Source organism: Anomaloglossus baeobatrachus, chromosome 6 (genome assembly GCF_048569485.1).
Source record: "Anomaloglossus baeobatrachus isolate aAnoBae1 chromosome 6, aAnoBae1.hap1, whole genome shotgun sequence".
NCBI lineage: Eukaryota > Metazoa > Chordata > Amphibia > Anura > Aromobatidae > Anomaloglossus > Anomaloglossus baeobatrachus.
In genome coordinates, this window is record NC_134358.1 from 51,492,894 (window position 1) to 51,520,214 (window position 27,321).

The window sequence follows — 27,321 nt, forward strand, 5'->3', positions numbered from 1 at the left end:
AAGATCCTGCGGATCGCGAGGGAATTAGCGGAAGCCACCGCCGTGCGGTGAGAAGCCTCCAGAACGGCAGACATGGCATAGGATGGAAAAGCCGAAGCCTGGGAAGTTAAGGCCACCATTTCGGGCAAAGAGTCTCTGGTGAGGGAATGCATCTCCGCCAGAGAAGCAGAGACGGCCTTAAGAGCCCACACTGCTGCAAAAGACGGGGAGAACGAGGCCCCTGCCGCTTCATATACAGATTTGGCCAGCAGGTCAACCTGGCGGTCAGTGGGATCCTTAAGTGAGGTGCCATCCGCCACAGAAACAACTGTCCGGGCTGAGATTCTAGACACTGGACGGTCTACCTTAGGTGAATGAGCCCACTCCTTGACCACCTCTGGTGGAAAGGGAAAACGGTCATCAGAACTACGCTTTGGAAAGCGTTTGTCAGGACAGGCCCTGGGCTTAGTCACAGTGGCCTGAAAACTGGAGTGGTTGAAAAACATACTCCTTGCTCTTTTAGGTGAGGTAAACTGGTGTCTTTCTACCAGAGAAGCTTGTTCCTCTGACACTGGTGGATTGAGGTTCAGAACGGAGTTAATGGATGCAATCAAATCACTAACATCCGCATCACCCTCAGATAGATCACTGAAGCCGGGGCCTAGATTTTTCTATGCGGCCGACGAGCAGGCACCCTCGGCGCGTTTCTCAGGAAAAAAACAGAGAACCGGCCGGAAATCATAGTAAAGTGACAAAACACACTCTCCCCACAATAAATATACCCGGGACCCCTGAATAACGTCTCAATACTTAGCTTATGAGACGCAGGGCCAGGTCCCTGGGGGGGGGGGTAAACGCTCCGTCCGGCAGGATCCTGACAGGGCTGCGGATGGAGACCGGTCTCCTGTAAAGCAGAGAGAACCGTGATGGCTCCCACTTCAAGCCAGAGCCACAGGGGATGGTGAAGGAGCGCGGCATGTGAAGGCTCCAGCCTTGTAAAGTCAACCTTAACAGCACCGCCGACACAGTGGGGTGAGAAGGGACATGCCGGGAGTCCAGGCTGGACCCGCTTTTCTTCCAAATCTTTGAAATCAAAAATCATAAAAATCAAAAATCAGAGAATGCATGTGTGTGTGTGACCTCCTGAACACAAAGCATTGAACTGGTTAGATTTGTCATCCAGGGGGTGTATATGCTCGGAGGGAGGAGCTACACTTTTAGTGTAGTACTTTGTGTGTCCTCCGGAGGCAGAAGCTATACACCCATGGTCTGGGTCTCCCATGAGGAACGATGAAGAAAATAAGACGTTACTCAGCCCCAGGTATCGAAGCCTGAAGCAGGTAAAAAAAGGTGGTAAAAGACTGAATGTGTGCACAGTGATGTCGTTCTGACACTGCAGAGCATATGCCCATATTTTTCTTTTTTTGTTTTGTTAGTACTTTTTCAGGTGGATTCTGCCTGGAAAGATGCTGTGAGCGCAAAGCCTAATTCCTTGTGCGCACGCTACTTTTTTGGTGCAATTTGCTCCTAAACTGCATGTCTCCCGTACTCCAAGCAAAGTCTATGAGAATTCAGAAATGCTGTGCGTATGGTTTTTTTTTTTACTTCCTTGCAGTTTTGGGTGCAGAAAAAAGTAGCATCTCAATTGTTTGTGCATATGTGCTCTGTGTTCCCTTTCAACCATGGAATATAGTTAAAAAAGAAAAAAAAACGCATCAAGGAGCGCATTAAACAATGCACCAAGGAACACCTAAGGAGGTGCCAAAAGGAAGCTCCCAAAGGACGCACCAAATAACACACCAAGGAAGCCACCAAATAACGCACCAAGGAACCCACCAAGGAACCTACCAAATAACACTCCAAGGAACCCACCAAATAACCCACCAAGGAACCCACCAAGGAACCCACCAAGGAACGCACCAAGGAACGCACCAAGGAACGCACCAAGGAACCCACCAAATAACGCACCAAGGAACCCACCAAGGAACCTACCAAATAACACTCCAAGGAACCCACCAAATAACCCACCAAGGAACCCACCAAGGAACCCACCAAGGAGCCCACCAAGGAACGCACCAAGGAACGCACCAAGGAACGCACCAAGGAACGCACCAAGGAACGCACCAAGGAACGCACCAAGGAACGCACCAAGGAACCCACCAAGGAACCCACCAAGGAACACACCAAGGAACACACCAAGGAACACACCAAGGAACACACCAAGGAACACACCAAGGAACACACCAAGGAACACACCAAGGAACACACACGTTTTTTGTTGCACTTTTTCGGCCACAAGGTACAGAAATTTTCGGCAGCGTGCACACATACCCTTATTGTTCCGGTAAGGTGATGGTTATACTTTCTTTCCTGAAAGGGCAAAAGAAAAAATTTCCGAAAATCTGATGCCGGTAATGGAAACCCACCTGACGGTGATTGTGTGCCTGTAGCTGGGAAGGAGCTTCTCCATATTGAGGAAGCGCGTGATCTCCTCCAGGATGAGGCGCACGTCAGCGTTCAGATTGTCCAGGGTGCGACATTCGTTGTTCACGCTGACTGCGGGGGTGACAGAATTGGCCAGTGCATCGATGAGCTCAGCCCTGTAGTAGTTGTCGGAAAACTGAAAAATATAATTTTTATTTATTTTTAAATATCACCATGTTTTCCTAAACATTTTTTAAAGATGCAACAGCGTTATTCAGGATTAAAAAAAAAAAATAAAAATAAAATAAAAATCCACTTCTTTCCCCAAAAATGTGCTACCATGTTGTCAGCTCTCCCTTCTGAGGTTGTTGTTATTGCTTTGTCTCCTTTCGATGAGATGAGAACACTTCCTTCCTTGTGTCCTATAAGAAGGTAATGGTTCTGCATAGGTTGTGTCCGGTCTTGCATCAGACCTCTGCTTGCTCTCAGGCTTTAAACCAGATCTGACCCTGTCCAGTTCACAAAGCTCATAGCAGAGTGGACCAGTCTTGTGGTTCTCCTGTCCTACTTGATGAATGAGGAAAGTCAATTTGTCCGTAGCTGGAGAACAAACATAATGAACTTATGTAGGAAATCCTCTGTGCATGATATAGGGGCAGAGACCCCGATTCTAGTGATGTTACTTATTTTACTGGGCTTTAGCAGTTGTGATAGAATCACAGTTTTCTCTGCTGCAGATTCTTAATAACCACATCCACACCACTGATTAGCAGCTGTCAATGGACAGCATACACAAAAAGCTGCCTATCAGTGGTGGGAATGTGGTTGGACTAAGAGGCAAGGGATACTTAGTCCTCTACTGACAATCTCCTGCTGATAAAACACTGATTGTATTGAAACAGCAAAACAGAAAATGACAGACGGCTGGAATTAGAATCTCAGCCCCTACATCATGCTGCTCTCAGACTTCATAGCAAAAACCTGAAACAGTTTTTCTTTAACTTCATCCCTTTTAGCAGGATTGGTCAATTCTTCAGCAGAGGAGGGATGTTTTGGGTTTTTTTTGCAGGAGGAGTTGCAGTTTTGAACAACACTGTTCATTTTACTATACAATCTACTAAAAATAAACAAGAAAACAAAAATCTAAGGGGGATGGAATAGGGGGGAAAAAATCCCACTATAATTAGATGGGTTAAGTTATGCAGTAAAAATGACCTGACAATGCAATTTTGCAGGACAGTATAAATTTGGTGATAGCAGAATATTTTATTTTTTATTATTTTTACCACTAAAATATGAAATAAACAAATTAAACTATAAAAGAAAAATGTAAGAAAATAAATGAGAACTAAAAAGGGAAAAAAAAAAGTCATACGATAAGAAAAAAAAAAAAATCAGTATTATTAGCAAATACTTTTCTCCATCTATCCCGAGGTATTTGCAAATTATTATCACTAGCAATACACCTAGTATAATTCATCTGTGACTCCATTTTCAGAAACCCTTAAGGAAGTATTCTCATCTCCAAGATCCTATCCCAAAATGTAGTAGGTGTAATAATCATAATATTAGCAAATACCTCCAATTAGAAATGTAGTATAGCTCTTCTGATTAGTTATGTCACTTACCTCATGTGCAGGGCATTGCAGTAGCTTAGGTATCCATGGTTACGACCACTCATATAGTGACACTTACTTGAAGAGTTCATAACCATGTATAACTAACCTACTACTGTTGAGGAGGGCTGTTGGATCAAATACTTAACCTTGAGACCTACGGGATTGTGGGAAATCACCGATGAAACGTATTATTTCACCTTATGTAGTTTGTTCAGATGCATACATGTGAGATCAAAGATGGCTGCAACTTCCTGTCCTCTTCATCCTGCCCTGATATGCAAAAAATGCAGGGAATGTCCAAATGTAAGAAGACCCATCGGTGACCTCACGGGCCCACACCACCGGTGACCTCACGGGCCCACCCTACCGGTGACCTCACGGGCCCACCCCACCGACCACCTCACTGGCACACCCCACCGACCACCTCACGGGCCCACCCCACTGGCACACCCCACCGACCACCTCACGGGCACACCCATCTGACCACCTCACGGGCACACCCATCTGAACACTTCAGGGGTACACCCATCTGACCACCTCACGGGCCCACCCCACCAACGCGCCTCACGGGACCACCCCACCGACCACCTCACGGGCCCACCCCACCGACCACCTCACGGGCACACCCATCTGCCCACCTCACGGGCCCACCCCACCGATCACCTCACGGGCACACCCCACTGACCACCTCACGGGCACACCCATCTGAACACTTCAGGGGTACACCCATCTGACCACCTCACGGGCCCACCCCACCAACGCGCCTCACGGGACCACCCCACCGACCACCTCACGGGCCCACCCCACCGACCACCTCACGGGCACACCCATCTGCCCACCTCACGGGCCCACCCCACCGATCACCTCACGGGCACACCCCACTGACCACCTCACGGGCACACCCCACTGACCACCTCACGGGCACACCCCACTGACCACCTCACGGGCACACCCCACTGACCACCTCACGGGCACACCCATCTGACCACTTCACGGGCACACCCCACCGACCTCACCGGCCCACCCCACTGACCACCTCACGGGCCCACCCCACCGACCACCTCACTGGCACACCCCACCGACCACCTCACGGGCCCACCCCACCGACCACCTCACTGGCACACCCCACCGACCACCTCACTGGCACACCCATCTGACCACCTCACGGGCACACCCATCTGACCACCTCACGGGCACACCCATCTGACCACCTCACGGGCACACCCATCTGACCACCTCACGGGCACACCCATCTGACCACTTCACGGGCACACCCATCTGACCACCTCACGGGCACACCCCACTGACCACCTCACGGGCCCACCCCACCGATCACCTCACGGGCACACCCCACTGACCACCTCACGGGCACACCCATCTGACCACTTCACGGGCACACCCCACCGACCTCACGGGCCCACCCCACTGACCACCTCACGGGCCCACCCCACTGACCACCTCACGGGCCCACCCCACCGACCACCTCACTGGCACACCCCACCGACCACCTCACGGGCCCACCCCACCGACCACCTCACTGGCACACCCCACCGACCACCTCACGGGCACACCCATCTGACCACCTCACGGGCACACCCATCTGACCACCTCACGGGCACACCCATCTGACCACCTCACGGGCACACCCATCTGACCACTTCACGGGCACACCCATCTGACCACCTCACGGGCCCACCCCACCGACGCGCCTCACGGGACCACCCCACCGACCACCTCACTGGCACACCCCACCGACTACCTCACTGGCACACCCCACTGACCACCTCACGGGCACACCCATCTGACCACTTCACGGGCACACCCCACCGACCACCTCACGGGCCCACCCCACTGACCACCAATGAACACATCTGAGTATGCCCACTATAAAGCTAACCACATCTATTTTTTCAAGTTTATATAAATCGATGCTCTGTTTAAATAAAGTCTCTTGGATCTGCGCCATTCTCTGATCAAGGAGAGATTCACATCTGACTCTTTGTCTGGTGTCAATTCTTTCGTGAATGCACTTGATCCACACCACTTAGGTCAGGAGCAGGCAACTACTGAACATTTCAAAGTGTTCACCCTAACACTATAATACCCTGCACATGAGGTAAGAGACACGGCTAGATCAGTGGAACTATACTACACTTCTAATATTATTATAGGTATTTGCTAATATTATTATTACACCTACTACATATTGGGATTGGATCTTGGATATGGGAATATCCCTACACAAGCATTAGGCTATGTGCGCACACTGCAGTTTTGTTTCTTCAGCGAAAACCGCACCTTTGGCCGCAAAAATGCATCAAAAGACGCACGCGTGTTTTCTCATGCGTTTCTCTATATTCAATGGAAAAATGCAGAAAGAAGCGACATGCTGCTTCTCTTTTTTCTGCACCCAAAACTGCAGGCAAAAAAGAAGCAAAGTGCGCACAGCCTTTCGGATTTCTCAGACTTTGCTGGGGAAGGTCATACATGAAGTTTAGGACCATAAACTGCATCTAAAAAATCAGCAAAAAAAGCAGCGTGTGCACAAGGCCTTAGATAGTTTTTTTTATTTTTATCACATTTCTTGGAGGGGGACAATTATATTAATTTGATGCAATATTTTTTTTTATATTTTTTTAATTTTTACTGTATATTCAGGACCCTGACTCTCTTCCATCGTACTCTGCAGGATATTTTAATACTGACACTACTATGAAGCCTTCATTAGAACCCCGGCTGCCATTGCAACCACACGCAGCGGCAACGAGGTCATGCCAAAGCCACTGTTCGCTTTCAGCTCCTGAGCCTGCTCCATACACGTACATGGTGACTCTGGTATACAGCGCGGTGGGTCTATCTACGATCTCAGGGACGGACAGGCGTGACACCTTGCCGCTGCCTGTACAGCCCACAGACAGCATGGACAGGCACAGCTGACTGCTTCACTCACCAGCGTCTATCTGCCATTCTAAAGTCAGGAGACACAAGTGGACATATTTTTGTAGCCCCCAAGAGTTTAGTTTACCCCTATGGGGGGGGGGGGGGCTTGTAATGGAAGACCATTAAAATTAAAAATACAAAAATAAATAAATTAAAAAAATTAAAATTAAAATAATAAATGATTTAAAGGTCTGATCTGTGAAGTGAGTGAATGGCAAACAAGTGACATTTTTACTGTTAATCTGTGAAGAAGAAAAAAAAACGGAATGTAAAATGAAGATGGTTACAGAAGAAAATAAAATGTCTCCATGCAAAACTAATTACAGTAATTTCCTGGCGTCCGCCCAGGTAAACAAATTATATCTGCCATGTGCCCGCAGCAGGGATGATTCAGCCGGTGGGAAGTAGATCAGATACAAGGAGCTGGCTGCAGCGCGGATCGCACAGGACCTGCCAATCTCGGGACACCGAAGGGCGTGTAGTGAGAAGTATGATAGAAAAGGTCATACCCGTGTGTGAGAAGCCGTGAAGAACAATGGTGGTCACTGGCATGAGGTCACAAGATTGCTCCGCTGATTACGGTATTCTGTGCGAAGGATTTTATAGTATGGCAACAGGCGCCAATATCGGCGATTGGCTACAGCGGTGATGCGCACTCTCAACATGAGGTCACCACTGCAGTGACGGAGCGCCGACGATGAACACGGGGGGGTTGAGTACTTGCTGGGTTTATTATTTGGGGTATTTTAGACTGTTTGGAGTCTTTTCTGAGGAGGCCTGGTTACGTTGATCTTATTGTTGTGTTTTATTCGAGATAGCTTGCTCGTCACTTTAAAGGTACACAATTTGAAGGGGGAAGGGGTTGTAACAGCATGTCATCCTAGTTTGCCTCCATGGACTCTAATGTAATCAGGCCCACAGTAGGACTCATTGTCCTGCATCTGGTGGGGGTGGGGGGAGTTGTGAATCTTTTGTTCCTGTCTGCAAGGAGACTTCTCTAATGCACAATTCTGCATAAAGGGTCAGAAACTGGGCTTTTAGAATCTTCATACTTTGAGCTTCATTTAGAAAACGTCTAAGGTGGTGGGTGTGATGAGCACTTCTGCCCATCTAGGGGGCTGATACCAGGCGAAAGGTACAGCAATACGACACCCGTTTGGTTTTTAGTGAGGGCATTGGTGTGGTGACGTGAAGGGGTGAGGGTCTGTTACGGCCAGGTCCTGGTGCCCATGAATGGACTATAGAGATTGGAGCTGGACACAAGCGATATAGTCGAGATATCCGTTGTCTGGATTTGAGGAACTATCCTAAGGACTGTCTGGAGGAACATAAGGACTATGGTTGCAGTAAGAATGTGTATGGAAGATATCAAAATTGTTGCATTCTTAACCTGCCTAGGTGATGGATACAACCCACAACCTCAGATCTTCACACCTTAAAACATTTTATGATCACGGGTCTGTTCTGATGACCTTCACCTTTCTCACATGACACAAAGAAAGGGGCCTATTGGCTGCCATTGCAGTAGGTGGCTGGCTTGAAGGGGTATTCCCATCTCCAAAATCCTATCCCAATATGTAGTAGCTATAATAATTAGAAATATAGTATAGTTCTCCTGATATAGCCATGTCGCTTACTTCATGTGCAGGGCATTACAGCTCAGGTATCCATGGTTACGTCCACTCTTATAGTGATAATAACCATGGATACCTAAGCTGCAATGCTCTGCACATGAGGTAAGAGACATGACTATATATCAGGAGGACTATACTACATTTCTAACTGGAGGTATTTGCTAATAATATTATTATTACACCTACTGCATATTGGGATAGATCTTGGAGATGGGAATAACTTTTTTAAGGCCCTCAGCCTCCCTGTATCTGTAAACTTTCTTTGCTTATTAAGTCCAACCTCATTTGCAGGTTCTGTAGAAGCTCACTAACCTAAATACCGTGTGTATGACAACACTGAGGTATATCTGTATATGCAGTTGAAACCAGAAGTTTCCATTCACTCTGAATTGACACATCTGCAGGTTTCCCCTCCGCTCTCTATACAGACACATCTGCAGGTTTTTCCCCTCCGCTCTCTATACAGACATCTGCAGGTTTTCCCTCTGCTCTCTATACAGACATCTGCAGGTTTCTCCTCCACTCTCTATACAGACATCTGCAGGTTTCCCCTCCACTCTCTATACAGACATCTGCAGGTTTCCCCTCCACTCTCTATACAGACATCTGCAGGTTTCCCCTCCACTCTCTATACAGACACATCTGCAGGTTTCCCCTCCACTCTCTATACAGACATCTGCAGGTTTCCCCTCCACTCTCTATACAGACACATCTGCAGGTTTCCCCTCTGCTCTCTATACAGACATCTGCAGGTTTCCACTCCGCTCTCTATACAGACACATCTGCAGGTTTCTCCGCTCTCTATACAGACATCTGCAGGTTTCCCCTCCACTCTCTATACAGACACATCTGCAGGTTTCCCCTCTGCTCTCTATACAGACATCTGCAGGTTTCCCCTCCGCTCTCTATACAGACATCTGCAGGTTTTCCCTCTGCTCTCTATACAGACATCTGCAGGTTTCCCCTCCGCTCTCTATACAGACATCTGCAGGTTTTCCCTCTGCTCTCTATACAGACATCTGCAGGTTTCCCCTCCGCTCTCTATACAGACATCTGCAGGTTTTCCCTCTGCTCTCTATACAGACATCTGGAGGTTTTCCCTCCGCTCTCTATACAGACATCTGCAGGTTTTCCCTCTGCTCTCTATACAGACATCTGCAGGTTTTCCCTCTGCTCTCTATACAGACATCTGGAGGTTTTCCCTCTGCTCTCTATACAGACATCTGGAGGTTTTCCCTCTGCTCTCTATACAGACATCTGCAGGTTTCCCCTCCGCTCTCTATACAGACATCTGCAGGTTTTCCCTCCGCTCTCTATACAGACATCTGCAGGTTTTCCCTCCGCTCTCTATACAGACATCTGCAGGTTTTCCCTCTGCTCTCTATACAGACATCTGCAGGTTTTCCCTCTGCTCTCTATACAGACACATCTGCAGGTTTTCCCCTCTGCTCTCTATACAGACACATCTGCAGGTTTCCCCTCCGCTCTCTATACAGACATCTGCAGGTTTTCCCTCCGCTCTCTATACAGACATCTGCAGGTTTTCCCTCTGCTCTCTATACAGACATCTGCAGGTTTTCCCTCTGCTCTCTATACAGACACATCTGCAGGTTTTCCCCTCTGCTCTCTATACAGACACATCTGCAGGTTTTTCCCTCCGCGCTCTATACAGACACATCTGCAGGTTTCTCCGCTCTCTATACAGACATCTGCAGGTTTCTCCGCTCTCTATACAGACATCTGCAGGTTTTCCCTCTGCTCTCTATACAGACATCTGGAGGTTTTCCCTCTGCTCTCTATACAGACATCTGCAGGTTTCCCCTCCGCTCTCTATACAGACACATCTGCAGGTTTTCCCCTCTGCTCTCTATACAGACACATCTGCAGGTTTTCCCCTCCGCTCTCTATACAGACACATCTGCAGGTTTTTCCCTCCGCGCTCTATACAGACACATCTGCAGGTTTTCCCTCCACTCTCTATAAAGACACATCTGCAGGTTTTTCCCTCCACTCTCTATACAGACACATCTGCAGGTTTCCCCTCTGCTCTCTATACAGACACATCTGCAGGTTTTTCCCTCCGCTCTCTATACAGACATCTGCAGGTTTTTCCCTCCGCGCTCTATACAGACACATCTGCAGGTTTTTCCCTCCGCTCTCTATACAGACACATCTGCAGGTTTTTCCCTCCACTCTCTATAAAGACACGTGCAGGTTTTTCTCACTATCTCACATGAAATCAGAATAACCCTTTCCAGTTTTAATTCAATTAGGAACCAAAATTATTTATATTTGCCAAATGTCAGAATAATGAGAGAGATAATGTTTTAAGGTATTTTTATTACTTTCTGCAAAGTGAAAAGTTTACATACACTGGTAGTACTATACCTATAAACAATATGGGACAGCACATATGATTAGGTCATGGATTTGGAAGCTTCTGATAGGTTTATTGGCAACATCTGAGTTAATTAGAGACACACCTGTGGATGTATTTTAACGCACATCTGAAACACACGGCTTTTTTGTGTTGCACCATGGAAAAGGCAAAAGAAATCAGCCAAGATCTCAGGAAGAGAATTGTTGACTTGCACAAGTCTGGTTCATCCTGAGGTGCAATTTCCAGATACTTGCAGGTGTCTCGTTCATGTGTACAAACAATTATACAAACAAGATGGGAATATCCAGCTATCATACCGCTCAGGAACAAGACAGGTTCTGTGTACCAGAGATGAACGTTTTTTTTGTCAGACATGTGCATATCAACCCAAGAACAAAAGCAAAAGACCTTGTGAAGATGCTGGCGGAAGCTGGTAAGATCGTGTCATTATCCACAATTAAATAAGTACTGTATAAATATGGGCTGAAAGGCCACTCTGCCAGGAAGAAGCCAGTACTCCAAAACAAACATAAACCCAGATTAATCTTTGAAAATGCACAAAGGAACAAAGACCTTAATTTTTGGAGATAATGTCCTGTGGTCTGGTTAAACTAAAATAGAACTGTTTGGCCATAATGACCATTGTTATGTTTGGAGGAAAAAGAAAGAAGCTTTGAAGCCTAAGAACATCATCCCAACTGTGACACACGGGGGTGGCAGCATCATGATGTGGGGTTGTTTTCCTGCAGGAGGGACTGGTGCACTTCTCAAAATAGATGGCATCATGAGGAAAGAAATTATGTGTCAATACTGAAGCAACATCTCAAGACATCAGCCAGGAACTTATAGATTGGTAGTATGCTTCAGGTCATTGTCAATTTGGAAGACCGATTTACGCCCAAACTGGTTACAAAGTGGCTTAAGGATAACAAAGTCAATGTTTTGGAGTGGCCATCACAGAGCCCTGATCTCAATCTTATTGAAAATGTATGGGCAAAACTGAAAAGGCCGGTGCGAGCGGCGACCTCCAAACATGGCTCAGTTACACCAGTTTTGTCAAGAGGAATAGGCCCAAATTCCTACCAACTATTGTGAGAAGCTTGTGGAAGGAGATAAACGACGTTTCACCCAAGTCATACAGTGTAAGGGCAATGCCACCAAATACTAATGACATGGAGGGAAACTTTTGACTTTGCAGAAAGTAATAAAAATGCCTTAAAACATTGTCTCTCTCATTATTCTGGCATTTGGCAAATATAAATAATTTTGGCTCCTAATTGACCTAAAACGGGAAAGATTTATTCTGATTTCATGTCAGATAATGAGAAAAACCTGCAGATGTGTCTGTATAGAGAGCGGAGGGAAAAACCTGCAGATGTGTCTGTATAGAGAGCAGAGGGAAAACCCTGCAGGTATAATAATAATAATAATAAAGTTTTATTTCTATAGCGCCAACATATTCTGCAGCACTTTACAATTCAGAGGGGACATGTACAGACAATTTGAGACAATACAAAAAAACAAAATTAAGATACCAGGAGGAGTGAGGGCCCTGCTCATAAGCTTACAGTCTAAGAGGAAATAGGGGACGCACAAAAGGTGAATGGGAGGGGAGAAAAGCTTGTTATATATGGTCCAGCCATCGATTTAATAGGGTAGATGTGTCTTTATAGAGAGCGGAGGGAGAAACCTGCAGATGTGTCTATATAGAGAGTGGAGGGAAAAACCTGCAGATGTGTCTGTATAGAGAGCGGGAGGGGGGGGAATCTGCAAATGTGTCTTTATAGAGAGCGGAGGGAAAAACCTGCAGATGTGTCTGTATAAAGAGCGGAGGGGAAAAACCTGCAGATGTGTCTGTATAAAGAGCGGAGGGGAAAACCTGCAGATGTGTCTGTATAGAGAGCGGAGGGAAAAAAGAGAATTTTGTTTACTTACCGTAAATTCTTTTTCTTATAGTTCCGACATGGGAGACCCAAACCACGGGTGTATAGCTTCTGCCTCCGGAGGACACACAAAGTACTACACTAAAAGTGTAGCTCCTCCCTCCGAGCATATACACTCCCCGGATGACAAATCCAACCAGTTTAGTGCCAAAGCTGAAGGAGGACATCCACCCATAAGTAGAGATAGAGTAAAACCCGGAATAACCGGAACTTCTGTCTACAACAACAGCCGGTGAAAACACACGGAACAAGAAAGCTGCCAACAGGCAACAGGGAGGGTGCTGGGTCTCCCATGTCGGAACTATAAGAAAAAGAATTTACGGTAAGTAAACAAAATTCTCTTTTTCTTCATCGTTCCTTATGGGAGACCCAAACCATGGGACGTCTCAACGCAGTCCATGGGTGGGAAATAAACAGAAACTGAGAAGTAGGCGAAACCTAACTTCACAAATGGGCGACAGCCGTCCGAAGGATGCGTCTGCCGAAGCTCGCATCTGCCGAAGCATGAAAGCATGAGCATGCACTTGGTAGTGCTTCGAAAGGGTGTGCAGACTAGACCAAGTGGCAGCCTGACAGACCTGCTGAGCCGTAGCCCAAGAGGCACCGACAGCTCTGGTCGAGTGCGCCTTAATCCCTGGCGGGGGAGGCATCTGAGAACATAGGTAGGCATCGGATATGGCCGACCTAATCCAATGAGCTAGGGTCGGTTTAGAAGCCGAGAGACCCTTGCGCTGACCTGTGGTCAGCACAAAAAGAGAGGTGCACCGCCTAAAAAAACAGCGGTGCGTGACACATAGATCCGGAACGTCCGCACCAAATCTAAAGCATGCAACGCTTTCTCAAAGCGATGCACAGGGGCCGAACAAAGGGAAGACAATGAAATGTCCTGGTTAAGGTGGAACGGAGACACCACCTTAGGGAGAAGGCCCGGAGTGTCTTGGTGAAAAAAAACAAAAAGGGTGACTCCGAAGAGAGCACAGTCAAATAAGAGACTCTCCTGAGAGAAATTATGGCCACCAGAAAAACCACTTTCTGTGAAAGACTAAACAACGAAACCTCCCTAAGAGGCTCAAAGGGGGGGTTTCTGTAAGGCCATGAGGACCAAAGAAAGGTCTCAGGGATCCAGAGACCGCCGGTAAGGCGGAATGATGTGAGATGCGCCCTGCATGAAGGTGCGCACCTGGGCCAGTCGGGCGATACGCCGCTGACAGAGCCGAGACCTGTCCCTTGAGGGAATGAGGGACAGACCTAGCTGCAGGCCGGACTGTAGAAAGGACAGGATGGTCGGCAAGGAAAAAACGGCCAAGGAGCATGGCCGGAAGAACGACACCAGGACAGGAAAATTCTCCAAGTCCTGAGGTAAAACCTGGCCGAGGAAGACTTCCGAGCCTGAGTCATAGTGAAGATGACCTCGGAAGGAATGCCTGAAGCCGTAAGGATTCAGGGCTCAAGAGCCACGCCGTCAATCTGAGAGCCGCAGAATTGTTGTGGAAAACGGACCCTCTGAGAGAACGTCTGGCCGGTCCGGGAGATGCCACAGCACCTCTACGAACAGACGGAGCAGGTCTGGGAACCAAGCTCGCCTGGGCCTGGGGCGATGAGTACGACCCGACGGCCCTCCATTTTGATCTTGCGCAGGACTCTGGGCAAGAGAACTAGAGGGGGAAACACGTAGGCCAGACGGAACTGGGACCAATCTGGAACCAGCGCGTCCGCTGCCAAGGCCTGAGGATCGTGGGAGCGAGCCACGTAAACCGGGACCTTGTTGTTGTGCCGGGATGCCATTAGATCCACTCCCGGAGTGCCCTGCCTGCTAAATTGACCGGAACACTGCCGGATGCAGGGCTCACTCGCCGCTGTCCACGGTTTAACGGCTGAGATAATCTGCCTCCCAGTTCTCTGCGCCTGGGATGTGGACTGCGGATATGGTGGACTTGGAGTCCTCCGTCCACTGAAGGATATGTTGAACTTCCAACATTGCTAGGCGGCTGCGAGTCCTAGGACTACAGCCCTGATTTCCAGCACATTGATCGAGAGGGCTGATTCGGACGGAGTCCAAGTGCCCTGTGCTCGGTGGTGGAGAAACACTGCTCCCCAGCCGGATAGACTGGCATCCGTGGTGAGAATCACCCATGACGGGGCCAGAAAGGAGCGTCCCTGGTACAGAGAGAGGGGCCGAAGCCACCACTTAAAGAGAGCTCCTGGTCTGTGGCGACAGAGCCACCAGCCTGTGCAAGGAGGAAGTCCCTTGTCCCAACAGCGGAAAATGTCCAGCTGCAGGGGACGCAGATGGAACTGGCAAGGGGAACCGCTTCTATTGACGCCACCATCTGACCCAGCACCTGCATGAGGTGCCTGATGGAATGACGGCGGAGCCTCAGCAGAGAGCGAACCGCCAGATGAAGAGACTGCTGTTTGACTAAGGGCAGCTTCACAAGTGCCAGCAGAGTCTCGCATTGCATCCCTAGGTACGTAAGTTCCTGGGTCGGGGTCAGAGTGGACTTGCAAGCGTGGCGAGAGTGAGCGAGACACTCCGCTGACAGTCTGCACTGGATGAAGCCCTGACTAGAAGGGCGTCCAGGTAAGGAATCACTACCAACCCCTGGAGGAGCAGAAACCGCAACTGGTGAATACACGAGGGGCCGTGGCTAACCCAAAGGGGAGAGCCACGAATTGGAAATGTTCCTCTCCGATTACAAAACGTAGCCAACGCTGGTGTGAAACTGCGAATGGCACATGCAGAGAGACATCTCTGATGTCGATGGATGCTAAGAAATCTCCTTGGGTCATTGACTGATCGCAGAGATTCCATGCAAAATTGCCGCACCTGAACATGCTAGTTGAGAAGCTTGAGATCCAGGTCGGAAAGCACCGTCCTTTTCGGGGACTAGGAAGAGATTTGAGTAGAAATCTCAGAACCGTTCCCAGTCGGGAACTGGTACAATTACTCCATTGGCCTGCAAGAATGCCACGGCCTGTGAGAAGGCGGCGGCCTTGGAGCAGGGGGGAGTTGTCAGAAAAAATCTGTTTGGCGGCTGAATAGAATTCTATTCTGTAGCCGTGGGAGATGGTAACCCACACCCACTGATCGAAGACGTGTTGAAAACCACACGTCGCCCAAGAGGGAGAGCCTGCCACCGACCAAGGACGTTACTGGCGCGGCCAGATAATCAAGAGGAGGCTGCCTTGGTGGCAGCAGCTCCTGCCGACTTAGGACGCGGCTTCATGCGCCAGTTGGTTTACGGACCTTGGCTGAGTTAGTGGACGAGGCCGAGGGCTTAGAGGACGACCAGTTAGAGGAAACGAAAGGAACGAAACCTCGACTGGTTCCTGCCCTGGAAGGTTTCCTGGGTTGTGGCATGGAAGTACTCTTCCTGCCAAAAGCTTCCTTAATAATTTCATCCAGTTGTTCACCGAATAGACTGGCCCCAGCAAAAGGGAGTCCAGCAAGGAACTTCTTAAGAAGCATCTGCCTTCCACTCTCGAAGCCACAGGAACCTGCGGATAGCGAGGGAAGTAGCCGAGGCCACCGCAGTGCGGTGACAGTCTCCAGCTATAGGATGAAAAGACTGAAGCCTGGAAGTTAAGGCAACCTATTCGGGCATAAAGGCCCTGGTGAGGGAATGCATCTCCTCCCGAGAAGCAGAGATGGCTTTGAGAGCCCGCACTGCTGCAAAAGATGGGGAGAACGAGGCCCCTGCCGCCTCATATATAGATTTGGCCAGAAGGACAACCTGGCGGACAGTGGGATCCTCAGAGAGGTGCCGTCAGCCACTGATACAACTGTCCGGGCTGAAAGTCTAGACACCGGAGGGTCCACCCTTGGTGAATGAGCCCACTCCTTGACCACCACTGGTGGAAAGGGGAAACAGTCATCAGAACCACGCTCTGGGAAGCGTCTGTCAGGACAGGCTCTGGGCTTGGTCACAGTGACCTGAATGCTGGAGTGGATAAGGAACACACTCCTTGTTCTCTTAGGCAAGGTATACTGATGCTTTTCTGCCAAAGAGGGGTGCTCCCCTGATACAGGCGGATTGAGGTCCAGTACAAATATAATGGACGCAATCAAATCATAAGCATCAGTGTCACTTTCGGACAGATCAATGGGGTACATGGGAGAGCGTCCGAGCCCCCAGTAAGGCATCCTCCTTGTCCTGCGAGTCAGCTCGAGAACCAGAGCCGCGGGGCGAGGAGGGAAAGGGGACCCTGCGTCTCCATTTTAGGAGGACGGGCTCCCAGATGAAAAATCCTCTGTGAGCTTTGCTGAGCGAGCCGTAGCAGCAGAAGCGCCCTGAGAAGGGGGCTGATGCATGCTCAGCAGTGTCCGGGACAGCTGTCCCCTGGAGAGAGGGATTCTACCCCCGGAGCCGGAGCAGCCGGAGGGACCACTGGGGATAAGCCTCCAGGCTGAGGCACCACTATGTCAGAGCAGGCATCAGAATGTGGTTATGTGCTCGGTACAGACAGTACGAGTCAACATGCGGTGCATAATAAAAAACAGCCTTGCAGCCCTGCACTGATATAAGACATGCTGCAGAAGTGGGGGCTCTGTCCAGAAAGACCCCAGCAGAGTATATAAACAGAGTATATAAGCAGCAGCACAACCAGAGGTTGTGGCTTGCCAGAACCGTTTAACATAACATCTCTGCTCCAGATTCCCCAGAAGTGGGGGCTTTTCGGAAAAAAAAACCCCAGCAGAGTATATAAACAGAGTGTATAAGCAGCTGCACAACCGAGGTTGTGGCTTGCCAGATTGTTTAACATAGGGGCATCTCTGTGCCCTCCAGATCCCCCAGAACTGGGGGCTCTGTCCCAGGCCCCCATTTGTCACAATGTGTTTGCAGACATTGATCTCTGTGCCCTAGAACGCTGAGAAAATGGCGTCCACAGCGAGGAGAGGGGGCGGGGCCTACTCAGAGCAGGACGGAGGGCAAATGAGGCATACAGGGGAGGGAATCTTTCCTCAGTGAGGAGTGTCCCTTCCCTGTGCTGAGCAGCCGGTGGGCGGAGCCACCCTGTCTCACTGCACTGACTGACATAGAATCGAAACTAGGCCTCAGGCGAAGCCGGGGCCTAGATTTAAACATGCGGCCAGCGTGCAGGCACCATCGGCGCGGTTCTCCAGTGAAAACTGGAGAACCGGCCGGAAATGTTAAAACATACATATAACACATTCTCCCCCACAAATAAAGTACAAGGGACCACTAGAAAGACCATTTTCTGTGGTAATAACGTCTCAGTACTTAGCTTGAGACGCAGGTGCCAGGTCCCTGGGGGGTCATCGCTCCGTCCGGCAGGATCCTGAACAGGGCTGCAGATGGAAACCGGTCTCCTGCAAAGCAGTGAGAACAGTGATGGCTCCCACTTCAAACCAGAGCACCAAGGGATGGCGAAGGAGCGCGGCATGTGAAAGCTCCAGCCCTGAAATCAACCTTAACAGCACCGCCGACACAGTGGGGGTGAGAAGGGACATGCCGGGAGTCCAGATTGGACCCGCTTTTCTTCCAAATCTTTGAAATCAAAAATCAGAGGATGCATGTGTGCGTGTGACCTCCTGAACACAAAGCATTGAACTGGTTGGATTTGTCATCCGGGGAGTGTATATGCTCGGAGGGAGGAGCTACACTTTTAGTGTAGTACTTTGTGTGTCCTCCGGAGGCAGAAGCTATACACCCGTGGTTTGGGTCTCCCATAAGGAACGATAAAGAAAACCTGCAGATGTGTCTGTATAAAGAGCGGAGGGGAAAAACCTGCAGATGTGTCTGGATAGAGAGCGGAGGGGAAAAACCTGCAGATGTGTCTGGATAGAGAGCGGAGGGGAAGACCTGCAGATGTGTCTTTATACAGAGCGGAGGGAAGTGTCTGGTTTCAAATGTAGTTGAGGCGCTGAAATTATTTCAGGTTCAAATAAAAACAATTTTAAATAAAAGTTAAAATGCATAAAAAAAGTTTGCGTTGCCCTCCTTTTCCCAATACTGGGATAAAAGAAAAGTAAACATGTCTGGTATCATCGCATCCGCAAGAGTCTAATTTATAGAAATATACAGTGCATATAATCTGTTAATGCTATAAAGAAACAAAACAAACATTGGTTCATTTCTTGAAAGAGGATTTGAAACATAAAGCGCGATGGCTTCTTCTCTCACGTAACAGACTGTATGTGTCTCCCCAGCGCTGCCATCCGGGTGCGACAGCTCTGGGAATGAACAATTCTAGTCTTTTCCCTGCCATCGTCCTCACCTTGTTTTCCCCGAACTCGTCCTCATCTTGTTTTTCCTGCTATCGTCCTCACCTTGTTTTCCCTGCTATCGTCCTCACCTTGTTTTCCCTGCTATCGTCCTCACCTTGTTTTCCCTGCTATCGTCCTCACCTTGTTTTCCCTGCTATCGTCCTCACCTTGTTTTCCCTGCTATCGTCCTCACCTTGTTTTCCCTGCTATCGTCCTCACCTTGTTTTCCCTGCTATCGTCCTCACCTTGTTTTCCCTGCTATCGTCCTCACCTTGTTTTCCCTGCTATCGTCCTCACCTTGTTTTCCCTGCTATCGTCCTCACCTTGTTTTCCCTGCTATCGTCCTCACCTTGTTTTCCCTGCTATCGTCCTCACCTTGTTTTCCCTGCTATCGTCCTCACCTTGTTTTCCCTGCTATCGTCCTCACCTTGTTTTCCCTGCTATTGTCCTCACCTTGTTTTTCCTGCTATCGTCCTCACCTTGTTTTCCCTGCTATCGTCCTCACCTTGTTTTCCCTGCTATCGTCCTCACCTTGTTTTCCCTGCTATCGTCCTCACCTTGTTTTCCCTGCTATCGTCCTCACCTTGTTTTCCCTGCTATCGTCCTCACCTTGATTTCCCTGCTATCGTCCTCACCTTGTTTTCCCTGCTATCGTCCTCACCTTGTTTTCCCTGCTATCGTCCTCACCTTGTTTTCCCTGCTATCGTCCTCACCTTGTTTTTCCTGTTGTCGTTGTACTTGATGAGGTCCAGGATAAAGGACAGGACTTCTTTGGGACACAGGTTGTGGATATCTCGCAGTTGGGCCATTGCAACCGGCATCGTCTGCAAAACCAGAAGCGTGAAAGCCCAATGTTAGGAAACCTCAAAATCCCTAGTATAACATGTCACCAGCGAAGGGTCAATGAAGGGAATTTTGTTTACTTACCGTAAATTCCTTTTCTTCTAGCTCCTATTGGGAGACCCAGACAATTGGGTGTATAGCTACTGCCTCCGGAGGCCACACAAAGTATTACACTTTAAAAAGTGTAACCCCTCCCTTCTGCCTATACACCCCCCCGTGCATCACGGGCTCCTCAGTTTTGGTGCAAAAGCAGGAAGGAGGAAACTTATAAATTGGTCTAAGGTAAATTCAATCCGAAGGATGTTCGGAGAACTGAACCATGAACCAAAAGAACAATTCAACATAAACAACATGTGAACACAAAAGAATAAACAGCCCGAAGGGAACAGGGGCGGGTGCTGGGTCTCCCAATAGGAGCTAGAAGAAAAGGAATTTACGGTAAGTAAACAAAATTCCCTTCTTTGTCGCTCCATTGGGAGACCCAGACAATTGGGACGTCCAAAAGCAGTCCCTGGGTGGGTAAAAGAATACCTCGATAAAAAGAGCCGAAAACGGCCCCCTCTTACAGGTGGGCAACCGCCGCCTGAAGGACTCGCCTACCTAGGCTGGCATCTGCCGAAGCATAGGCATGCACCTGATAGTGTTTCGTGAAACTGTGCAGACTCGACCAGGTAGCCGCCTGACACACCTGTTGAGCCGTAGCCTGGTGCCGCAATGCCCAGGATGCACCTACGGCTCTGGTAGAATGGGCTTTTTTAGCCCTGAAGGAATCGGAAGCCCAGGAGAACGGTAGGCTTCAATAATCGGTTCCTTGATCCACGGAGCCAAGGTTGACTTGGAAGCCTGCAACCCCTTACGCTGGCCAGCGACCAGGACAAAGAGCGCATCAGAACGGCGCAGTGGCGCCGTGCGAGACACGTAGATCCGGAGTGCTCTCACTAGATCTAACAAATGCAAATCCTTTTCACATTGGTGAATTGGATGAGGGCAAAATGAAGGTAAGGAGATATCCTGATTGAGATGAAAAGGGGACACCACTTTAGGGAGAAAGTCCGGGACCGGACGCAGCACCACCTTATCCTGGTGAAATACCAGGAAGGGGGCTTTGCATGACAGCGCTGCAAGCTCTGACACTCTTCGGAGTGATGTAACTGCCACTAGAAATGCCACCTTCTGCGAAAGACGTGATAGAGAGACATCCCGCAGTGGCTCAAAAGGTGGTTTCTGAAGAGCCCGTAGAACCCTGTTGAGATCCCAGGGTTCCAGCGGCCGCTTGTAAGGTGGGACTATGTGGCAAACTCCCTGCAGGAACGTGCGGACCTGCGGAAGCCTGGCTAGACGCTTTTGAAAAAATACGGATAGCGCCGATACTTGTCCCTTGAGAGAGCCGAGAGACAACCCCTTGTCCATTCCGGATTGAAGGAATGAAAGCAAATTGGGTAAGGCAAAAAGCCAGGGAGTAAAACCCTTATCAGAGCACCAGGATAAGAAGATCCTCCAAGACCTGTGATAGATCTTGGCTGACGTTGGTTTCCTGGCCTGTCTCATAGTGGCAATGACCTCTTGAGATAACCCTGAGAACGCTAGGAGCCAGGACTCAATGGCCACACAGTCAGGTTGAGGGCCGCAGAACTCAGATGGAAAAATGGCCCTTGAGACAGCAAGTCTGGTCGGTCTGGGAGCGCCCACGGTTGACCCACCGTGAGGTGCCACAGGTCCGGGTACCACGACCTCCTCGGCCCGTCTGGAGCGACGAGGATGGCGCGGCGGCAGTCGGACCTGATCTTGCGCAACACTCTGGGTAGCATTGCCAGAGGAGGGAATACATGAGGCAGTCGAAACTGCGACCATCCTGAACTAATGCGTCCGCCGCCAGAGCTCTGTGATCCTGAGACCGTGCCATGAATGCCGGGACTTTGTTGTTGTGCCGAGACGCCATGTGATCGACGTCCGGCGTTCCCCAGTGGCAACAGATCTCTTGAAACACGTCCGGGTGAAGAGACCATTCCCCTGCGTCCATGCCCTGGCGACTGAGAAAGTCTGCTTCCCAGTTTTCTACGCCCGGGATGTGAACCGCGGAGATGGTGGAGTCTGTGGCCTCCGCCCACAGCAAAATCCGCCGAACTTCTTGGAAAGCTTGACGACTGCGAGTGCCGCCCTGGTGGTTGATGTACGCGACCGCCGTGGCGTTGTCCGACTGTATGCGGATCTGCCTGCCCTCCAGCCACCGATGGAAAGGCTTTAGGGCTAGATACACTGCCCTTATCTCCAGAACATTGATCTGAAGGGAGGACTCTGTCGGAGTCCAGGTTCCCTGAGCCTTGTGGTGGAGAAAAACCGCTCTCCACCCTGACAGACTCGCGTCCGTCGTGACCACAGCCCAGGATGGGGGCAGGAAAGATTTTTCCTTCGACAGAGAAGTGTGAAGAAGCCACCACTGAAGTGATGTCTTGGTTGCCAGAGAAAGAGAGACGTTCCTGTCTAAGGACGTCGACCTCTTGTCCCATTTGCGGAGAATGTCCCATTGGAGTGGGCGCAGATGAAACTGCGCAAAGGGAACTGCCTCCATTGCTGCAACCATCTTCCCCAGGAAGTGCATGATGCGCCTCAAGGGGTGTGACTGGGCCCGAAGGAGAGATTGCACCCCTGTTTGCAGTGAACGCTGTTTGTCCAGCGGTAGCTTGACTATCGCTGAGAGAGTATGAAACTCCATCCCGAGGTAAGTCCGCGATTGGGTCGGAGTCAATTTTGACTTTGGGAAACTGATGATCCACCCGAACCTCTGGAGAGTCTCCAGAGCAACGGTCAGACTGTATTGACATGCCACCCGGGAGGGTGCCTTGACTAGAAGATCGTCTAAGTACGGGATCACCGCGTGGCCCTGAGAGCCCATCGGTTTTGGACATGTGGCCACCAGGCGTCGCAAAAAACGGGAGAGCCCGCTACCGACCGAGGATGCGGTTTGGGGAGGCCGAAAGTCATGAGGAGGCCGCCTTGGAGACGGTGCCTCCGGCGGTCTTTGTAGGACGAGACTTAGACCGCCATGCAGAAGAGTTTCTCTGGCTCTTCTGTGACCTGTTGGACGAGGAGGATTGGGATCTGGCTGAAAGCCGAAAGGACCGAAACCTCGCTTGAATTTTTCGTTGCTGAGGCCTCTTTGGTTTGGGCTGGGGTAAGGACGAGTCCTTTCCCTTGGATTGCTTAATAATTTCATCCAATTGCTCGCCAAACAGTCGGTCGCCAGAAAAAGGCAAACCGGTCAAGAACTTCTTGGAAGCAGAGTCTGCCTTCCATTCGCGTAGCCACATGGCTCTGCGGACTGCCACCGAATTGGCGGATGCTACCGCTGTACAACTAGCCGAGTCCAGGACAGCATTCATGGCGTAGGATGAAAATACAGACGCCTGAGAAGTCAAAGACGCTACTTGCGGAGCAGAGGTACGGGTGACCGCATTAATCTCAGACAGACAAGCTGAGATAGCCTGGAGTGCCCACACTGCTGCAAAGGCTGGGGCAAAGGACGCGCCTGTGGCTTCATAGATGGATTTCATTAGGAGCTCTATCTGCCTGTCCGTGGCATCCTTGAGCGATGAACCGTCAGCCACTGCTACCACGGATCTAGCCGCCAGTCTAGAGACTGGAGGATCCACCTCAGGACATTGAGCCCAACCCTTAACTACGTCAGGGGGGAAGGGATAACGTGTGTCATTAAGGCGTTTAGTAAAGCGCTTGTCAAGGGAAGCCCTGTGCTTCTGGACAGCATCTCTGAAGTTAGAGTGATCGGAGAAAGCACTCCGAGTACGTTTGGGAAACCTAAATTGGTGCTTCTCCTCTGTGAAGCCGACTCCTCCGCAGGTAGAGGCGGGAGAGATAGATTTAGCACCTGGTTGATGGACGCCATAAGGTCATTTACTATGGCGTCCCCTTCAGGTGTATCAAGATTGAGAGCAACATCAGGGTCAGAGTCCTGGGCTGCTACGTCCGCCTCATCCTCTAGAGAGTCCTCAAGCTGAGACCCCGAGCAGCGTAATGAAGTCGGGGAAGATTCTAAGCGAGCCCGCTTAGCCGGTCTGGGACTGCGGTCCGTGCCGGAGTCCTCCACGTAATAACTAGAGGCCACCCCAGGAGCACGCTTCGTCGCAGACCTAGAGGGCCCTGGGGATGATCCCGCAGTGCCCGGGGCCTGAGTAAGGGCCGGTCTGGACTGCAAAGCTTCTAGTATCTTAGCAGACCATTTGTCCATAGACTGAGCCATGGATTGTGAAAGTGACTCAGAGAGTTTCTCAGATCTGTCCCTGCCACCTGTACAGGGGTAGCCGGCGGTTCTACCAGGGCCGAGGGTCCCCCCAGTGCCTTAGGCTCCGTCTGTGAGGGTTAGGTGGAACCTGCAGGTAGCATAGCCGCACAAGAGGTACAGGTTGCAAAATAACCCTGTGTCTTGGCACCCTTGCTCCTTGTGAACGACATGTTGTAGTCTCCCAGGAGAGTGTCACTGAGGGATATATAGCCACAAGCTAACAGTACAGCAGAACCGAGAAAATGTATACAAATATAATATATATATATATACAGTTCAGCACTCTAGGGGGCCCAGCACCGGTGGGAAGAAGCCACCTGTGTGGCCACCAGATTCTCTGCCTCTGGTCTCCCAGAGGTGCCAGAAGTCCTCAGCCGGCAGAATGTGCTTAAAACATGGCTGTCGGCGTTCACAGGGGAGGAGGGAGCCGTGGGCGTAAACCTCTTGTCCCTTACAAAAGTGCGGGAATCTGGTGCCCCAGAGTGAATAGTGAGGGGGGCGGAGGACAGCCAAGTGTGCTCCAGCCCTCACTGTCGGCGTCAGACCGACCGTCCCGCCCTTCCCCCTGACTGGCAGGCCCGGGAGTTTAAGGCACTAGGCCGCAAAAGCCGGGGACTAAAGTTAAAACCGCGGCCGTCAAGCAGGCGCGGTCGGCGCGGTAGTCCCGGCTCATACTAACACCGCAGTCGCTGGAGCGTCTGAGGCCAAGGTGCTTCATGCACCGTCCCCAAGGGGACACAGAGTACCTGTAGATGCAGGGCCCTGTCCCTGATGATACTCAGTCTCCTGTCCGGCAGAATCCCACAGGGGCTGCGGAGGGAGCCCGGTCCCAGTGCCTGGATGACCGGATAGGATCCCACTTCTCCCAGAGCCCCTAAGGGATGGGGAAGGAAAACGGCATGTGGCTCCGGCCTGTGTACCCGCAATGGGTACCTCAACCTTAACAACACCGCCGACTTAGTGGGGTGAGAAGGGAGCATGCCGGGAGCCCTGTTAGGGCCCTCTTTTCTTCCATCCGATATAATCAGCAGCTGCTGCTGACTAAAATGGGAGCATGAGTGCATGTGTGCCTCCTTCAACACAAAGCATAAAACTGAGGAGCCCGTGATGCACGGGGGGGTGTATAGGCAGAGGGGAGGGGTTACACTTTTTAAAGTGTAATACTTTGTGTGGCCTCCGGAGGCAGTAGCTATACACCCAATTGTCTGGGTCTCCCAATGGAGCGACAAAGAAATGGGGTTCATCACATATTTAAGGGTACATCAAGAGGCTGTCCTAGAACAAGTATTGCCTGGGTACAGATACTGGGACCCCAGTGATCGGCAGATCGGGGAACTTTTATCCCAGTGAGCTTGTTTGCGACTTGGCGCTGCAGTTCTATAGAATGAGAGCGGAGCGGTGGTCGAGCACGAGCAATGTCCACCCTTCTAACGGGAAAAAAGTGCACTGTATTATCCATCTATTGGGGTCCTGGCGTTAGGGCTTCGGTTGCAGACAGGGCACCCGGGTCTTCAGCTGTAGACAGGGCACCTGGGGGTGGGGAGGCCTCTGCTGCAGAGAGGGCACACAGGGGTGGGGTGGGGGTGGGGGGAGTCTTCAGCTTCAGACAGGGCACCCGGGGTTGGTGGTGGGGATGGGGGGTAAGAGGCTTCAGCTGCAGACAGAGCACCCGGGGGTGGAGAGGCCTTTACTGCAGACAGGGCACACGGGGGGTGGGGGGGGGGAGGCTTCAGCTTTAGACAGGGCAACCGGGGTTGGGGGTTGGGATGGGGGGGTAAGAGGCCTCTGCTGCAGACAGGGCACCCGGGGCTGGGGAGGCCTCTGCTGCAGACAGGGCACCCGGGGCTGGGGAGGCCTCTGCTGCAGACAGGGCACCCGGGGCTGGGGAGGCCTCTGCTGCACACAGGGCACCCGGGGCTGGGGAGGCCTCTGCTGCACACAGGGCACCCGGGGCTGGGGAGGCCTCTGCTGCACACAGGGCACCCGGGGCTGGGGAGGCCTCTGCTGCACACAGGGCACCCGGGGCTGGGGAGGCCTCTGCTGCACACAGGGCACCCGGGGCTGGGGAGGCCTCTGCTGCACACAGGGCACCCGGGGCTGGGGAGGCCTCTGCTGCACACAGGGCACCCGGGGCTGGGGAGGCCTCTGCTGCACACAGGGCACCCGGGGCTGGGGAGGCCTCTGCTGCACACAGGGCACCCGGGGCTGGGGAGGCGTCTGCTGCAGACAGGGCACCCGGGGCTGGGGAGGCCTCTGCTGCACACAGGGCACCCGGGGCTGGGGAGGCCTCTGCTGCACACAGGGCACCCGGGGCTGGGGAGGCCTCTGCTGCACACAGGGCACCCGGGGCTGGGGAGGCCTCTGCTGCACACAGGGCACCCGGGGCTGAGGAGGCCTCTGCTGCACACAGGGCACCCGGGGCTGGGGAGGCCTCTGCTGCACACAGGGCACCCAGGGCTGGGGAGGCCTCTGCTGCACACAGGGCACCCAGGGCTGGGGAGGCCTCTGCTGCACACAGGGCACCCGGGGCTGGGGAGGCCTCTGCTGCACACAGGGCACCCGGGGCTGGGGAGGCCTCTGCTGCACACAGGGCACCCGGGGCTGGGGAGGCCTCTGCTGCACACAGGGCACCCGGGGCTGGGGAGGCCTCTGCTGCACACAGGGCACCCGGGGCTGGGGAGGCCTCTGCTGCACACAGGGCACCCGGGGCTGGGGAGGCCTCTGCTGCACACAGGGCACCCGGGGCTGGGGAGGCCTCTGCTGCACACAGGGCACCCGGGGCTGGGGAGGCCTCTGCTGCACACAGGGCACCCGGGGCTGGGGAGGCCTCTGCTGCACACAGGGCACCCGGGGCTGGGGAGGCCTCTGCTGCACACAGGGCACCCGGGGCTGGGGAGGCCTCCGCTGCACACAGCGCACCCGGGGGGTAAGGGGGAGGCTTCGGCTTCAGACAGGGCACCCGGGTTTGGGGGGGGTAAGAGGCTTCAGCTGTAGACAGGGCACCCGGGGGTGGGGGGAGGCTTCGGCTCCAGA

The 27,321-nt window shown here is 51.4% G+C and overlaps 1 protein-coding gene across 1 annotated transcript in view; it reads right to left on the reverse strand.

The window, feature by feature from the left end:
- The window catches only part of TAF2 (TATA-box binding protein associated factor 2), a 328,901-nt gene that overhangs the window by 113,651 nt on the left and 187,929 nt on the right, over nt 1–27,321 (reverse strand). Inside the window, exons 18-19 of the mRNA XM_075316017.1 lie at nt 19,862–19,972; nt 2,406–2,599 (exon numbers count right to left, since the gene is read on the reverse strand). Of these exons, the coding sequence (XP_075172132.1) occupies nt 2,406–2,599; nt 19,862–19,972 (305 nt within the window). The remainder of the gene's footprint in view (nt 1–2,405; nt 2,600–19,861; nt 19,973–27,321) is intronic.